Source organism: Pogona vitticeps, chromosome 8, assembly GCF_051106095.1.
Source record: "Pogona vitticeps strain Pit_001003342236 chromosome 8, PviZW2.1, whole genome shotgun sequence".
NCBI lineage: Eukaryota > Metazoa > Chordata > Lepidosauria > Squamata > Agamidae > Pogona > Pogona vitticeps.
This window is the reverse complement of record NC_135790.1, coordinates 763,692-781,315: the sequence shown is the minus strand read 5'-3', so window position 1 is coordinate 781,315 and position 17,624 is coordinate 763,692. Positions and strand designations below refer to the sequence as shown.

At 51.8% G+C, this 17,624-nt stretch overlaps 1 protein-coding gene across 3 annotated transcripts in view; it reads right to left on the bottom strand.

Moving 5' to 3' along the window:
• Positions 1-796: 796 nt before the first annotated feature.
• TET3 (tet methylcytosine dioxygenase 3) overlaps positions 797-17,624 on the bottom strand; it is a 65,770-nt gene continuing 48,942 nt past the window's right edge. For all 3 annotated transcript variants that reach the window (XM_072978909.2, XM_072978910.2, XM_020780123.3), the window contains 7 exons: positions 16,852-16,945; positions 16,001-16,209; positions 15,459-15,609; positions 14,969-15,058; positions 14,239-14,376; positions 12,598-12,934; positions 797-11,163 (listed from right to left, as the gene is read on the bottom strand). In XM_072978909.2, the coding sequence (XP_072835010.2) occupies positions 9,275-11,163; positions 12,598-12,934; positions 14,239-14,376; positions 14,969-15,058; positions 15,459-15,609; positions 16,001-16,209; positions 16,852-16,945 (2,908 nt within the window). In that variant the 3' untranslated portion in view covers positions 797-9,274. The remainder of the gene's footprint in view (positions 11,164-12,597; positions 12,935-14,238; positions 14,377-14,968; positions 15,059-15,458; positions 15,610-16,000; positions 16,210-16,851; positions 16,946-17,624) is intronic.

Below are 17,624 nucleotides of genomic sequence, written 5' to 3'. Positions count from 1 at the left end.
GGCAAGTGATGTGCACGCCCCACGCAGCCCGTGGCGGTCCTGGGGGTGACACGGATCCCTCTTGATTAGCAGCCACTGGTGCCCCCCCCCCGCGCTCCATAAATGCCTCTGGTCCCTCTTTGAAAGACATCCAAGTAGGGCATCACTACATCTTGTGGCAAGGAATCCCAGAGTCTCCTGCTCCAGCATCATGGCTGGGCTTCTACACAAAGTGTTCCTGTGTTTTTTAAACAAGTGGCTTTTTAAACATGAGAGATACCCAAGCTGCACCTCACACAGATTCCTTTGCTGAATGGGTCCTAAGTAGGAGTGGATCCATGCACGCAGCTCCCCCCCCACACACACACCTCCCTGGAAGGGCACTGAGCATCCACATCAAAACCACAGGTCTTGGGGGGGGGAGGCGGAAGCGTAGCACCAAGGGCACCCTCCTCTCCAGAGGCACCCCACTAGGTATACCAAGAATGGGTTGCCACTTCTGAAGTGGACCCTGAAATACAGCTGCTAGTCTCAAATGGAGTTGTTGTGTTCTGTTATATGCTGAGAGTGAGCGCCCTTTTCTTCCGTCTCAGTTAAGTCCATCCTTTTTCCAGTAAGGAGAAAGATAAAATCTGCACGGGGGGAGGGGGGGGAGAGAGAGAAACAACCAGGGAAGATTTCAAATGGATGCAATTTCAGGCATGCCTTCTCTAAAATACAAGGGTAATGAGGATAATGAGCCTCTACTCCCAAAGCAGTTGCTGAGCCTCTACTCCCAAAGCAGTTGCGGGGGTGGGTGGGAAATCACACACGGAAGTTGAGTGCAAAAAATAAATATAAAATTTATTAAAACACCCACAATAGTTTAAAGATATCAGGAATAATATATTTCACAAACCAGCTGGGTTGTGTAACATAATAAAATACAAATTAAAAAAAAGGAGGAGGATCCATACTTGCAATTTTTAGGCATCCTAAAAAATAAACTCAGCAAGACACTGAAAAGTGTGAAAGGGGGGGGGGGGAAATACAAGGGGAGAAAATTATACAAAATAAAATTATCAGCATAAATTTACTGTACTAAGTATATCTACAGTTTAATACATAAGTCCTATTGCCTTGAGACATTGTAAATCTACTGTTTGTCAACCAACCCCAGATAAAACTTCATTTCAAGTAGCCACAGTCACAAATCAACAAAAGGAATCTTCAAGTGTGGTCCACGGGGACAGTAGGGGGGCTGGGGTGGCCTCCGCCGGAGGTCTTGCTTGCTGGAAGTGAATTCAAGGAGACAAGGAATCGAAGCACGCTGAGAAGTGGCAGCCCCAACGGCGGCGAATGGGCTTGCCAAACTGAACCTGTTATTTCCTCAGTTGAAAAAGCATTCAGATGATAGCTTTACACCTCTAATTTGTTTTACACACAAAAAATGCATGAAAAATAAACAGCAGAAGCCAGCTAGACAATACACATTTTCCAAACAGTTAATCGCAGTAAATAAATCCCAAGCAGTGGGTGCTTTAAAAAAAGGGGGGGGGGGAGAAGTAGCAAACAAAAAACACAAGTCTTTTAAAAAAAACAGATCCCTGATATTGGAACAGAAGACGACCTTGGCCAGTATTTTTTTACTATTCTTGGGCAAAAAAAGGATGTGAGACAGAGAATAGAAAAGCAGATCGGAACAGTGTAATCTCCCATTACACGAGCAAAATTGTCTACTGTCTTCCATAAGGTAACACATCCGGGAATGTGTGAATTTTAAATGATAGAAGTCCCAGATAGTTACATATATTCACATCCGCCAGTCCCCAGAGAGCACCTTTGAAAAGGAAGACCCTTTTTAGCTCCGGGCTTGATGAATAAAGCCCGAAGACCCTGCCTTTCTCAGATCAAATTTATTTCCCCTTAGAGAAACATTCGAGAATCTTACCATTCCAATGCGCTGAAGAGTGGCAGGTTTTTAATCATGCTGGCCAAACAGCTCTTTCAGAAGGTAGCTAGTGTTCCTGTTTCCAAAGTCTCGGGGGGGGGGGGGGAGGAACAAGATACCTGGAGGAACTACAGAAAGCCATGGCTTGCTCGCCAAAACAAAGGGACAGCTTTTCCAATTCACTCAGGTATTGATTTCTGCCCCCCACATATTTATTCCCCGAGATGCCCCGTTATTTTGAATGTGAGAAGTTGCCCAAGAATAGAATTTAAACAGGCCTTACAGCTTGTGAGATGTCAAGTACAGTGTTAAGAGTAATAAAATATATAGCCATATTTGTATCCATTCCATAGCTATAACTGAATCACAGGTTGCCACAATACTCTTGTTTTTTGAGGTATTTTTTCTATGTATTGTGATAACAACAAGCTTATTATATGACAAAACCCTGGCTTCTATACACGTTTATACGACGTTTCGTGAGTATGAGAGAGAAAGAGATGGGAAATAAATAGCACCGAAAGAGTATTTCGTAAAACCTCCAGACGCGTCTACTCACCGAGAGTACTACTATACAAAAAAAAAGCCACCATCAAGTTGCGAAATGAAGCGGGCATTTTAGACTAACAGGTTGGCTTAGCAAATTCTCCGGTGGCCCAGATCCTGGCTCCCTCCTCCCCACCCATTTCTCCCTCTTCCCAACAGCTGAGACCACATGCTCAGCCCTGACTGACATGGACCGAAGAGGCACATCGTTCATCCCAAGATGTCAAGATGCTCCCAATGGGGCTTCTTGGCAGCTAAGGAAAACAGGACAGCAGCCTACCGCTGTTGACGGGGAAAGCAAGCAAGCAAGCAAGCAAGCAAGATCGTACAACAACTACACTGCTTTTACAAATAGCTGCTCTGTCTCGGAGTGACCTCAGAACTTCCAATTCAGCACCTCTTTTTTTTTGCTTCTTTTTTGCATAATAAATAGTTACCAACACGCAGGGCGATGAGACTGTTGCACCATGAGCGCTTACCAAATTGGCACAAGTGTCAGCTCTTCAGTACAGTTTGCTGCTTGTTATTCCTCATTACTGGAAAAAGGCATGTCCCCTTTTTACTCATTTGTGTCCAGTTTTTCATAGCTTGGTCCCCACAGGCTTTTTCGACAGGCGAAAGGAAGAGCTGGCAGGGCAACTGGAATGAGTAAAAAGACAGGCCTCTCTGTTTCAGATCCTGAGCTACCCAGTTTCACTGAAAACAAGCTGAGGATCTCCAGCCTTGAGACACAGAGGTGACTTTTCCAGGGGAGGCCACCTTCCGTTGAATCGACATACATGGAACAGAGCTCAGAATGATGGTGTTACCCCTTTGAGACCCAAAGCATAAATTTTCGAAACTACATTTAAAAGGCTGAAAAGCTTCTACTCTCCATTGCTGGTCTCTTGTTGCACATACACAAACAATAGCACTTCAGCGAGATGGGATCTGGCACTCATCATCATCATCATCATCATCATCATCGTAGTAGTAGTAGTAATAGTAGTAGTAATACTAGTAGTAAATACGTTTAAAGAGCCCACCAAGATAGCACCATTTCATTAGAAGATTTCAATGGCTAAAAATGTCTCCTGGGCTTTATTTTTTAAAAAATCTCATTTTTCAACTGGAGCACCTCAAAAGGATTTGTCCACTCCCTCTCTTAGCTTGTCTGTTTCCAAAATTTTAAAAAGGAGAGGGCTTTGTAAACGTGCTCTAGTGCAGTGATCTTATGCCGCCTTCTCAAAGCTCCCAACCAGACACTAATCACAGAGGAGTATTGCTGAAGGCTACACAACACTCCAGACACAGAAGGAAGCATATCAAAAGCAACTGCAAACCATTTATTGAACTATTTAACTTAGTCTCCTGTTCCCCCCCCCCCGAATTGCTTCAAGAGCCCCTATTTTGCTCCCTCCGTTGTCCTGCTCTTGCATATTTTACTCACAAACAACAATTAACCTGATCGGCTTGAGCTCTCCTTGGTGGATGCAAGAGATTAAGTGCCCCAAAGCCGTTGGCCATATGCTCCAGGGTCATGTAGCCCAGCAAAGCACCACAGCAGAGAAGAAAGGGTTAAAGGAGGAGCCTAGGGCCCCCCACCCACCCAGCCCTTCCTGCCCAGACAGGAAAAGGGGAGCTGGCCACAACCAGAAACGGCAGCAGAATCAGACTCTTGGTCAAGATTTTTCCAGAGATTATGGATTGGTTATTTTAGCACCACATGTTTTGTTTGATGGTTGTTGATTTGTAGCTTCAAATCATTTGCCCCCAAAACACACACACACAAACCAAAAAGCAGCTATAATAAGCAATTCCTGACTATTGATCCATCAAGGCTGATTTGCCTTTGACTCCAAAACAAACAGTTGGAGCAAACACAAAACCCTCCTTTTTGGCAGACAGCAACACAACGTTCAGAGCCCTGGAGGTGTTCTTTCCTGCATGCCATCACCACAATATTCAGTGGGGTATTTAAGCACCAGTCAGAAGTGGAAAAGTGGGCAGTAGCACAGTCACCAGCTCCAAGGGCGAGCACGGTTAAGTCAAGACCCCCCAACAGGGAAACGCAATGGCTGGGGAGCCCGGCAAACACCAGCCCACTGGCTGGAGGAGGTCTGGGATGACACAAAGGAGGAGCCCTTAGGAGACGGGGTCCTGATGCCTCTGGAAAAGGCACCCTCTTTGGCATCACACCCTTGTTTCCTTCACACTCGCCTGCCACAGCACAGCAGCCGAAACGGCCTGGGTGCAAGCAGAAAACGGGCCGTGCCAAAGAAGAACTTAAAACAGACTTTCAGCAGCCAAGCCGGAACAGATTACCTGTGCAAATTTCCCACCTAAGCCTGCCCCGTGCTGTGTTTTGTTTTCTTCCCCACAACTGAGATTCGAGGTAGGTTACAGATGTAGTATGAAGCCATCCCAGACCACAGCCTGCTGGTTCTACATTGAAACCGCAACAGAGCAGGGCTCATGCCAGGATCGTGCGGCTGCTTTTGGCAGGCTTATTTTAAATTAAGCACGTCCCGATCCATATCTGGGGGGGAAGTAGGGTTGGGGTGTCTGTCTCTCTGTATAACCCACTCATTACAGAAACTGGGCGATGCACATTGATAGCATTCACATAGTGTTGCTATAGATTTAATACTGGTATTGCCAAGGTCAGGAGCCTGCAGGACTGCTCTGCATCTATGCCCACCCATCACATTGGCAAATCTGGGAGTGATTAGATGGAGAACAAGATCATTCCTGGGCCAAAGCTCTTAAAACAGCCCATCTCAGGTGGGAATAAATAGGAATGTGGAAGGAGATGTTTTCATTTCAATATAGGCATCTGATTCCAGGTTAAATTAGTCTGGACTTGCACCAGCACGAAGGGAGTAAGGTCCTGAATTATCAGTATAACTGAAACAATGAAAGGATTCAGCCTCTTAATTACCCCTCTCCTTTTCTCTATTCCCACTGTGGAAAGCAATAGAAAGAGACCTGAACTAAATATGGAAATGATCACGAGTCCTGATAGGTTGCCACCTTCTGACTCTGAGACAGCTCCTGGGCTCTTAACAGTCCCAGAATCAGAAATGTGACTTTGCTTCCAGTAGGAAAGGACTCCTCTTCCACAGGCCACCCTTTCCCAGTCGGAAAGTGTTTCATGAACCCCAGGCCCGTAACATGTCCTGATCACAGAACAAAAGCCCTAAACAGAAACTCAAGATCTGGTAAGGTTTCAGCAGGTTGAACATACTGTCCCTCCCCTCCTACATCTATTACAATTTCTTGCTTTTCTAACCTCATCTAAATAAAGCCTTCAAGACACATTCTTCGAAATCTGCCCAAAGAAACTACGGAAGCAAAAAGTAAACTAAACTATTTGGGGGGGAGGAGATTTAGGGCCAAGACTTCCCCATAACTACAGCTGGCTAAGGGGGGGGGGTCAACCTGCCCAGACTAAGCAGCCACTAGTTTGGCTTCTAAAGGACAAGAAGCTGGATCGTATGGCGACGGAAGTGAGTGAGGGGTGCCCTCTGTGTTCACCAAGAGACCTCAAACAATAGTACCACTGCAGATTGCAAGTAGGGGATCACTTCCCTGACCGGGGGGGTGTCCTTTTAAAAAGTCCACCCTCTTTGCATGTAGAAAGGTAGCCCAAGAGGGGGCGGGCAAGCCTCGAAATGTCCCTTCTTGTTGCAAATGTCTACATCCAGCAACCTTTTTAAAAACAAACCAACAAAGAATGGAAAGACTAAACTCAATGTAATTCTCAGCCTTAAGAGATACATGGCAGGCAGGACTGTAGCATACAATTTTGCTCAGCATGCAATTTGGCCCCATGGAAGGGAATGGGTGATTTACATCAGTGAAGGAGCAGGCCCTGATTGGGGGGGTAGATGCCATGATCACCCTCTGATGCTCAGAAGGTTTCCTATCAATCTGACTTTTGGAGTCAGCAATGGTGGTATGCTGATGGGTGCATATACAAAACCAGTTAGGTTTTGTTGATCTTCCTTTCAAAATATAAACAATTTTACAGAATACAATAAACAAAGAAACAAAAATTAAGGACGGAAAAGCATGTTAAATATCTATTTACATTTTTCCTGCAATAATTTGTTTTAAAACATACTGCTCTTCAAGTTATTGGGTAATTTTTCTTCTTCTTTTAAATCTTGGTGAAAGTGCTTTTTTTCTTTTTTTAAAAAATCTTTCTCTATTTACAGTTTTAAAACCAGAACCATGTAAAACGCCCAGGGTGCTGTCTGGATTATCCTGTGTTCCTGTTGCAGTGCATAAGGAGGTACGAGGGCTCCCTAGTAAACACACCTAATTTCAAAACAGGTTTGAATTTGCAAGCTGTTGTTTGTCAAAAGGCACCTGTGCAGTGCAAGAAAGTTGCGGAGGATCCATCCAGACCTCTCACCGGCGGCCCTTTCTGGCCTTCTGCACCTCTAAGAAACCATTCACGCAGGCTTGTTCAAGCCAGAGGGGGGATCTATTCTGCTGAAGGAGTCAGACCTCCCATTTTTCTACAGAAAGACCTGCAATGTTTTTTTAAAAAAAAACCAACAAAGAACTTTTTCTGACATCCCAAGAGCTGCCACAGCTAAGTTCAAAAACAGCACCCTTTGCAGGGTGTGGAAATCTGTCAAAGGTGCTACCTATCAAAAGCAACTGCCTACCCACATTTTCAATCAATACTCAGGCAGCCTAAAACCTCCCCTCCCCCGCCTCACGGCTTTTTCTCATCAAGATCCACAACCAATATGAAGCCGGAAAGATTCCCCACCCCCCATCCCAATGGCCGTTGGTATAGTTTTAAGTGTTAGGAGGAGGCTGAACTGAAATGAATTCCCTTTGCATTTAAGGAGAGCTTCCTTGGGGTATCTCATCCACCCCAGCCTTCTATCAAGGGGAAACCTGGCTTCAGAAGGGCTCCTGCACAGGTGTGAATCTGTCTTCTCAAATGCAGAAGTCCGGCCACCGGGCCTTTTCCTAATTCATTCTGCTCTTCACCAGGCAGCTTGCATGATGGGCTGGCAAAAGGTAGTTTTAAAAAGTTGTGGTCTTTTGTCACCACCTAAGTTTGATTTCCCTCTTTTTAAAAAAACAGCACCAGAAAAGTTCTATCTTGCTTAAAATAGGCTGATTATTTTTGCATTGCAAAGGCCCAGGGCCGGCTGGGGTGGGAGTGGACACTTCCCCTGGGGAAGCACGCGCCGGCGGGACGTGGGGAGCAACTCCCTTTTCTTGGGACTCTGCGAAAGAGGCGGTTAAAAAGAAGACTACATACTTGCACTCCAGAGGCTTTATGTTTCTTGACATATAGTAGCTCAACCTGAGATTTTAAAATTTTCTTAGCACTGTCTGTCTTTCACTGCTTTAGGCCAAAGAGGCGCAGACCATCCAAAACGTTTAGCCTTATCATGCCTCTGGCCCAAAGCAACTGCGACAGGTCGGTCTGTCCTGTAAGCCTGAAAGGAGTGTAAAGGCTCCCACCGAAGGCAAAAGGCAGCTGCTCTACTTCTTTTGCTCCCCTAGGACTGCCGGGCGTTGGGGTGATCCTGCACACAGAGGGAAACAGACTCAAGGCCTGCCTATCGGGGGTTCTTTCCTACAGACCTTATTCTACCCTCTCTTTCAAATCGACCCTCCACCCCATTCTGGCTTTTCCACTTTGTCTCTGAAGCCTTCTTTTTTTCTCGTGTTTTTCTGGCCTCCTTTTGCTGCATGAGCTTGACCAGCTTCAGCCAATTAGTTATCTCAGACCAATGTTGAAATGGTAGAAAGAACTTAAATTTCCCACCTCCTCTTTTTAACTCTGGCTGGTGTCAGGTCCAAAACCTAGCCTTAAAATAGAAATGCAACTGCTTCTGATGCCACGAAGAACGCTGTCGCACTTTCTTTCCTACCAACTTTGAGCAGTGCTTCGAGGTGAATCCAGGGGCTGAGAGCAAAGCTGACTTTCAACAGCTTGCACTGGATGCGTTTTCAGGGGCAGCCCCAACATTGACACATTCAGCATCTGGAGGAGGTCTAGCACAGCTCCAAGATGACACCCCCACACACCCACACCCATTATGTTGGGGGCTGAAATGGGCAGGCAAAGATCACTCTTCTTGCCAACTTTACCCCCAAATCAATCCCTCTCTCCTGTTGGGATTCCCTCCAGACGTAAGAGGCACGTAAGTTATGAGATGCTGCAGGAAGCATTTTAAAAACTAGGCAAGCCCACCTCCCTGTTTCCCTGCAGAGACCGACTGAATCTGTAAGAAACCATCAAGCAGAAAATCATGCACTCCATTTCATTAAAAATAAAATACAGTAAAACTATCCTGGACCGAGAGTAAAAGCTTCTAGGAGGGCTCCAGAATGAGGTTCCTACCAGGCCCACTGAAGTGGATGGTGCAGGTTTTTAAAAAGCTTTAGGGTGGGACAGGTTTTCGTTTTCCTTTGCCACATAATCTGTTTCAGAGCGGTAATCATTTTCATTTAAAATCCAATATACACATATCTTTTAAATGGAATTTAAAATCTCTCCTTTGTGAAAGGACGCTATAAATTTCTCTTGCCGTTACTGTGATGTACAGATTAAAAATGCAGAGATATAAATAGTAGGTTACTGAAAAACATTAACAGCAGTTAAGTTTCTTTAGCTCAGCCTCCACGTGAAGACGTGGAAAGGACACCCTTAGCTCAGCTTTGCATTTCTTTCTGACATGCGCACGGGGGAAAAGCACCACAAATCAGCACTGCGCTCCAGTGCTGCGGACTCTGAGGTAAGATGGCCACAGGGGAGCTCTCTTTGTTGTCGTCGTCGTCGCCGTCATCACCACCACCTTCTCATATCCAGCGGCTGTAGGGCCCGGTCACCTTGGTGTAGGCATAGGAGGACACGGTGACAGCCGAATTGGTGGGCAGGGCCAGGGCCTGCCGGGTGGGGACCGAGTCCTTCCTCTCCTTCAGCTGGGGCTCAGCAGCCAGGCCCCCGCCCCACTTCCGCTTCTTCCCAAAGGGCTTGATGTCCTCCTCCTGGAGGCCGAGCCGGGCGGCCTCCTCCTGCCTGGCCCGGGCCCTCTCCGCCAGCTGCTTCATCTTCGCCTCCCAGAGGGCGAGTCCATGATTGGGCTGGTTCAGATTCTTGTGCTGGTAGAAGACCAGGGAGATGCGCGTGGGGTGGCACCGGTTGGGCTTCTTCAGCGGGGTGGTGGCGTGCAGCTCCCGCCGGGCGCACTCGATAAGGATGGAGCCGTGGGCCGGCGCCACGGCCACCCCGCCGATGGTTTTGTCCAGGAAGTTGTGCTCGCTGTCCGACCACTCTTCCTCCTCCTCCTCGTCCTCCTCCTCGTCCTCCTGCTGCTGCTGGTCTTCCTCCCCCACCTCCTCCTCCTCCTTGACGCTCTTCTCCGGGGTCTCCTCCATGCTGTCGTCCAAACTGAAGGCGTCCCACGGCCTCTCCGGACGGGCTCCTCCCAGCCCCACCGCGTTCCCCTCTGCTTTCAAGGGAGGGAACGGCTTCTCCCCACACAACCCCGAGGCCACCGCCGGCAGCGACCCGTAGGAGGCCCACGGCCTGCTGTGTAATCCCGTGCCCGGCGTCGGGGTCCTCCTCTCCTCCGCTTTGACGGGGGGACCCCAAAGCTCATCGGGAAGCCTCAAGGAACTTCCTTGCGGGGAGTCGAAGCTCAGCTGCCCAAAACTCCAGGGTTTCTCCTGAAGGTCTGGACTGGCCGAGAAGACCAGGGAGCTTTCGTTCCTTTTGCAAGGGCTCCAGGACTTCCCCAGAGCATCGGGGCTGGGTGCCAGGGGCTGCCCTTCGCCAGGAAAGAGGCCCCACTGTTTCTCCATCAGGTGCGACGGCGGCAACCGGGTTGTGGTCGAATGGGAACCCAACAGGCTGGATTTATTCTGTCGGTTTGCGCTGAGCGAGCCGACACCGTCACTGGGCGCAAACCCGTTCCAAGAGGCTTCGGCGCTACTAGTCCTGTTGGAAGGGGGCTCGTTCCTGTGGACTTTGTAAGGGCTCCACTGGGGGCCCGGGCCCCCGTTCTGAGAGGGCCAGGGCAACTCCGCCGGGTTCAGGGGAGGGATCTCAGCCCCGTTGACGGCCGCTGCCCTCTGCATCGCCTCCAGGTGGGGCAGGGAGTCCACGGGCTCTTCTTTGATTGTTCGGCTGTGGAGACAGTTTGTGTTTTGTGCAAAGGGCGGGGCCTCCGAGGGGGCGGAGGGGCACCTCTGGAGCAGGGCCGGGCCCTTCCCCGGGTGCCTGTTGGCCCTCTCGTAGGTGCGCTGGTGGTGGTTCTTGCTCTTCACCGCAGAGGGGCTTTTGTCCAACTGCTCGGGGCTCTTGTACGTGTGGCTCAAACTCTCCTGCAGCAGCTGGACGCTGGGCTTCTTCTCGTAGTCGCCACCGCTCACCCAGGGCGCGCTCCTTCCGTCGTCGTAGTTCAGGAACTGGGAGTGGAACATGTGATTGCTGGAAAATCCGTAGTACCCAAAAGATGGAAGCGAGAACTTGGAATGCAACCCATTCACGGAAGGCAGATTAGGCTGTGCATAGTAGGAATGGTAGGAGTAAACGCTGTTCATGCTGTAGGGGTCCGAGGGCCTGCAGTTGCCAAGGACCGAGTAGCTCTCCACGACGGCATTCCCGCTGTACTTGAACCCGTTGTAAGGGTTCTGAGGCTCCACTTTGAGGGGAGGCTGAGAGAGCCCGTTCTTCAAAGCTGGATCTGGGGGTCCAAAAGGAGAACCCACGTTACTCGTCAGGAACCGCTCAGCTCCCAAGCACAGGCCACCTCGGAAAGGCCGGGCTGCTCCTTCCACTGAGGGCCACGCAGGTCCCAGGAAAAGCTGGATGCCCCTTGCTGGACATCCCGACTACCTTCCACCGGGGGGGGGGGAGCGGACCCATAAGGCTGTATCAGGCATACGGGGGTCACCCTTCCGCCTGTTTCCATCCTTCAAAGAGGCACATGCGGCCCTCCTCCTTACGCCATGGATAAGAAACCTGCCTATTCTACGCTTCTGGTCATCGCAAGGGGCTCCCCTCTAACTCCCACCCAGAGTGGATGGTAAAGGACTTGTACCCGAGGCTACAAAGATCATCCCAAACAGACATACGGCCGTTCCTTTGCAGGAACCTCCCTGCAAGTCCTGTAACAACCACAATAACGCTACTACCCAGCCCCACAAGGAAGGAGAGTAAGTTCTGATGCTTTGCAGAGGCTGCTTTAAAAAGAAAAAGGCGGGGGGGGGGTTGAACGGGAAGGCAGAGGTTGGTGAATGGGCGGAGACCCTTCCTCCCCTGTCCTGTGTTTCTGGCCCGGCTTGAGGACTAGCACCCTCGGTTTGAGGGTCTTGCCCTGGAGAGCAAGGAGGGTCAACTGATTCACAGCCCTGTGAACTCCTTGCCGTCTGTTCTTCACAGAGGTGCCCCCAAAGTGAGCACTTCTAAGGAGGCCCTTCTAAGAGAGGGTCAGTGAGAAAGGCCGGGTGCCGGGACCGCAGTCCGGAGGTCAGATGAGGGTGGACGGACTCTTCCATAAAGCTGCCTAGAGAAGCCGGGGTCTCTCTCACGCATCCCCTAACTATACCTGGGACAATATAATGGGTGAGAAAAAAAGCCTCAGGATGTTCTCACACAGACCCAGTCTGTCAGGCAGATGGAGCCCAGCTCTGGAGTGTTACCTTCCGTCAAGCAGGAAATGCAGAGACTGAAAGAGCCCGGCCAGGGGGGTCCAGCAGGAACCCAAGAACAAGGCCTGAATCTCTGCCGGGCACTTTCAGGACCCGAACAATACAGAAGGTGTCTATGCCACACTTTGACACTGATCTAACCGGCATGGCTGTATTCTGCGGAGGCCCAGGATCCGTGGCCCCTTGGAGGACTCAAGATCCTCTGCCCGAATGCTCCGGTGCACACTCCATGGAGCCCTAGTGGGGACATCAAAGGGTCTTGCCAAATCCCAGATCTCAGGCTTATCTAAGGGGGTACACCATGGGGGCCCAAAGTGCCATAACTGTGTGACACAGAAGCCTTGTAAAAAGGATGCATGTTGCAGGCAGGGGAGGGAACCCGCCACAAGGCCTTCCATCAACTCCCTGAGCCGGAAGCACAGGCCGGCCTTACCTGCAGCTCCTGAACCGGCCTCTGTGGTGCTCACCTGTGTTCTGCTGGAGAGATGGGATGTCAAGGACTTCCTGCTTGATCTTCTCGGGGCTGATCAACTTTTCCTTCTGCATTTTCTTTTTCTCGGCAGCAGCCTTCCGGGCCTCCAGCTGCCTTTGCCTGCAGGACTTGGCCGGTTCGGGAAGCTTCCTCACCTCCCTCGGAAAAGAGGTCAGCACCTGGATCGCCCCGCTGCCCATCTTGGCGGCCTGGTTCTCTTCGCTGCCAAACTCATCTGTGGTGGACATGATGTACAAGGGAAGGACGTGCAGCTGCTCATCCTCAGGGATCTGCCCAGTGGTACGATTGTCTTCTTTCGTCAAGGTGCACACCTGCACGAGACAAACAGGCCGGCCGGAGGGTCACAGCAAGCCCCAGGGAGCTCCCGCCGGGCAGAGACCCAAGGGCAAGACCAGAACACCCAGGGCAACTCTGGATGGGCCCAGAGCCCCGTGGGCCCGTGGCACAATACGGCTCAGAGCAGGCTGCTCTCAGACTGGCACACGGCACTGCCCAAGGAAGGGTGGGCGAGAGAATCCTCCCAGCAGATCCCGAAGGGATGGTTCCGTCCTGGCCCGCCAAGAGCCCAAAGCCCTGTCCTTTGGGGTGCCTGGCGGGCTCGGAGTGGAGGGGAACAGCTCTGAGTTTTTCTGGGCTCAGGAAATGGATCTGCATTTTCCAGAAGGGAGGAGCTGAGCCCGGCGTCTTTCCAGCTCCCAGAGTGACCCTAACCCCACGGCGCCCCTCCCCGGTCAGCCCCACTGGGGCGCCTGCAGGATCTCTCTCGTCCCTCCTCAAGAGACACCTTAGCAAAAGTGGGTCTCTGGCATCCCCTTCTTTCGCCTGCCCACGGTGACTTTTCTAACATCCCGCCGAAGGAGAGGATCAGGGATCTCAAAGGCTGGCCCACTCGGCATCCTTTTTCAGAACTATCGCTATCTGGGGATAAAACTAGAAGGACGAGTTGTGAGGACGGGACTAACAAAAAAAGTTCCATTTTACTTGAACAAATAAAAGTCTGATCCATTCACAGCCCGCTTAGTCTTGGCACCAAACTGACACAGCGTGAGACGTCCCTGAATAGAACTACAGGCCTTTTAAAACACCAACGGCCCTGGTCGATAGACAGGGTGATGGAACCACAGGGCTCATCAAAGAGGGAGGGGCTTCCGCCTTTTTCCTCACGCCATTTCCCCAATGACCCCCACCCCCAGGGTTTGGAAGGGCTGGGGGAGACCTGCCAAGAAGAAGCGCAAACACTACTGCCTAGAAGGTTAGATTTAGGGTATTTGGTGTTTTTTCACCAAATTCAGACCCAGAAGCCCTCTGGGGGGGAAGATCACTTTTGTAGGATGCATGCCTTGGAAAAGTTACTTTTTTCAAACCACTGTTTCCAGGAAGATGTTAACCACTGTGGCCACTACAAAGGGGACTCCCCCAAATTCTGGCCAAGGTGTTGAAGCACCGTCTTTCTCTGGTCTGGGATGATGATGACTGTGAAAGCTTCTGCCAGGAGAGGTTTTTATTTTAAAGGGGCACCAGATTCCCTGCTCATGTTGCTGCAACATAGCCAAGCGATGCATCCAAAACTAATCAGGAGCGTGCCCAGGAAAGAGGGAGCAAGGCCTCGGCTTACCACCGTGCAGCCGTTGTAAAGGTTGTGTTGGTCCTTGTGGGCGTGGGCACAGAAGTCCATGCAGGCAGTCACCCCAGAGAACGGCCTCCCTTCTTTCAGCCCGAGCCGGCAGTCTATTGCTACATCCTCGTTGGTAACCTAATTTGAAAGAACAGAAGCAACTCGAATTACAGCTGTGCGCGGGACATGACAAACCGCTCCTCACAGAACAAAGGGCAGCCACAGCTAGACCGCCGAGGGTGACCCAGAAACGCGCAGCCACCTCTCCTTGTCCAAGGCAGACAGAGCAGCCCCTCCGTCCTTCAAGAGGAGACAGAACAGAAGCCGAGGACCCCGGGAGAAGGGGCACAGAGAATCAGTGACAGGATGGCTGGATGTTATGGATGTTATTAAGCAGCACAGTTGCAGGGAGCTCCCCGTTTCATCAGATCAGAATGCCCGAAGAGAGGGAACTGAAGTGTGGCACGCTTAGGTTTCAGCTTGCACGCTTAGGTTAAAAAAGCACACCCCATCTGCTGCCTTGGGCCCTTGCCCTGGGCAGAAGGTGGAGAGCAAACCGGTCATCAACAAAGATCTCCCTTAAGGAGGGGGCAGGTGGTGAAGCAGGAGAGGCCCAGGGCCGTGAACACACAGGGGAAGGTCACCCGCAACCCGGCCACTCGGCTGCTTCGTCCTCCACCTCCTGGAAATAAAGCCAAGGTGAAAACAGTGGGAGGGTCATGCCAGGCACCTGATTTTGGTAGGCCTGGGGTGCCAGCCTCCTGTAAAGTGGGGCCACCTCTGTAGCCAGGTCCTGGAAACTCCTCCTCAGAACTTCTTCCTGAAAAGAGAGAGAGAGTCAATACTGGCTGGGGCCCCAAACTCTTTCATAGCGGCCCCACACAGCCTCTCAGATTTCCAACAGGCACCAGACTGTCCCCCTGGAGCTTCTGGCAGGGGTCCCTGATTCTGTATTTCCTCAGGTGTGTAGATTTGTCTTTTTGGACTAAAACACCCAGAATTCTGGGAACTGTAGTCCAGAAACACAGATTGGCATACTTCTGTAAAAGACAAATCTACACCACTTAGGCCACTAGGCCTGAGTTTGTAAAAAACGGGCAAGCTCTCCCGGGCCTGGCACTGCCTCTTACGCCAAGGGAACCCGACCGAGCCCAGGCACCCCAAAGCCACCTTCTAAAGGAACGAACTGCGCCAACCGAGATGCAGCAGGTCAGACTCACCTCCCCGGGATTGTCGCCCTGAAGTCGGAATTTCCGGGGCGTTTTGCTGCGGGCATACTTGCACCCGTTGAAGTACATGCTCCAGGAGCAGCCGAAGGAGAAAGAGGCCCCACAGGTGTTCGGGTCCTTCCCTTGACACGCACACGTCCGGCTGCAGCCGAGAAAAAGCCGAGTACCCCAGTTACCCCCAGTGTCGCCTCGCAGAGCCCCATGGGCTTCTGAAGGAAGGCAGCCCCCCTCCCTCCCCCCACTCCTCAAAAGAGAACAACACACACAAACACAAACACACACACAACGAGCCCCCGGGCTCAGGCAAAGGAGGTGGGTCCTACAGAGCAGAGCGGAGGAGAGCAAAGAGAGAGGAAACCCAGAGGGGGGAAAAAAGCGGACAAGCTCCTTCGTCAGATGCCTTCCGGACCCCAGGCAAGGGCAGAAGCCGGGATCTCTGCGGGCCGCCGCCGCCGCCGCCAAGCCCCTGGGGCCCAGCTCCGTCCCTTCAGCGCCTTGTGCCCGGCAGCCGGGGAAGGGCTCAAGGCACTTACTCGTCGTTTAGCCCGCACCGCCGGGTGGTGGGGTTTCCGAATTTCGTGAGGGTGTCGGTGAGCTCCTGGTACAGGGTGTCCCCCAGGGTCCGAGGGATGCCCTCCCAGGCCAGGATCAAGATGATGATGACCGCGTTCTGGCAGTGGTGGCCCGCACGATGCCGCACCAGACACAAGAGCTTCTCTTCCACGTTATGCCTTCGGATGACCTGGAAGTGAGCCGAGCGGTTGGTCGGCAAAGGAAATGACAGCCCCGCCGCCACCCCCCACCCGCCCGCCCTGCCCTCCAGGCCTCCCTCGACAAGGCCAGGGTGGGGAAAGCTCCCCATCCACGGGCCAAGCCACGTAGTGAAGGCCGTCTGTCAGAGGAGGAGGAGAGGAGCCACGCCAGGCGCCGAGGCCTGCCTTGGCATGGCACAGCTCCACCCCTGAAGGCCACTAATCACACAGCCAGACAAATGGGCCGACGCGTCTCCGCACAGCTGCTAAGGCACCCACGAGCCCTGCTGGCCCATCCTTTGACGGGTATCCTGATTCCTACCACCAGGCACCCTTGAGAAACCCACACGAAGGGCATCACCCCTTTCTGCCTCTGAAGCTCTTGGGGCAAGCAGGGATTGCAGCTGGACTGCACCTCACCATGGAGGTTCCCTCTTTTTCCCTTGGTGACTGGTGGAAACGGAGAGACACCTCCCCCCACCCTCTCATCGTTTAGGGGTGGAGGAATCCGGGAACGCTGCAGAGTGGTGGGGAACGGCCACCTATGGAAAGGGCTGTCAGAAGGGGGATCCTGGCACCACACACAAGGAATCAGAGAACGGTCCTCTCCTGCAGAGCAGGTGGCCACTCACCCACTTGGCGATGGGGCAGCCCCGAGAGCTTTTCCCCTCTTTTCCTGTGTAGATGACCTTCTCAATCCGGATGGCTTTCCCCTTCTCACCATACCTGCGGGTAGGAAAAATCCCACCGTTAGCAGGAGGAGAAAAACAGGAGGTCGCTCAATGCAGAAGGCTCCTTTTAGGGAACAACGCAGTTAAAATCCCCCATCCCTGGGAAAGACGACACCAACAGCCGAACGGCGGGGCTTCTGCAGGCTGCCTTCGCTTCTCTTTTACTAAGTGCTTGGGGGTGGTTTCCTATCCCACTTTTTCTTCGACGAGCTCACGGCCAGGGACGTGGCTCTCCTCATCCCCACCAAATCCTTCTTACAGCCCTGCTGGGAGAGGTCAATGGAACTGGGAGAACGTGACTGGCCCAAGGACAGTCAGAGGGCTCCATGCCTGAATGGGGATTTGAACCCAGGGTCTCCCGAGGAGGTTATTCCGCAGTCTCACCCCTGGACCACAGTGGCTTTGACCGTCTGCCTTCCACACAGCTCCTGCTTTCTCTGTTTTCCCCAGCCTATCCCTCTCTTTCTGGGTTGCCATGCTCCCATCTGCCTCTTTTTTGCACAGAAGGGCAACCTGTCGCGAGAACATCGGCCCCCGGGAGCCAGATCTGGCTTGTTTCTTTCCTAGGCTCACTGCTGAAAACTTGGGGCAGGACCTGCTCCTCCCCAAAGGGGCCTGGCCCAGCCCGAGACAGACCAGGAGAGCGGAGGCTGTTCCTCCCTCCCTTTTCCCGG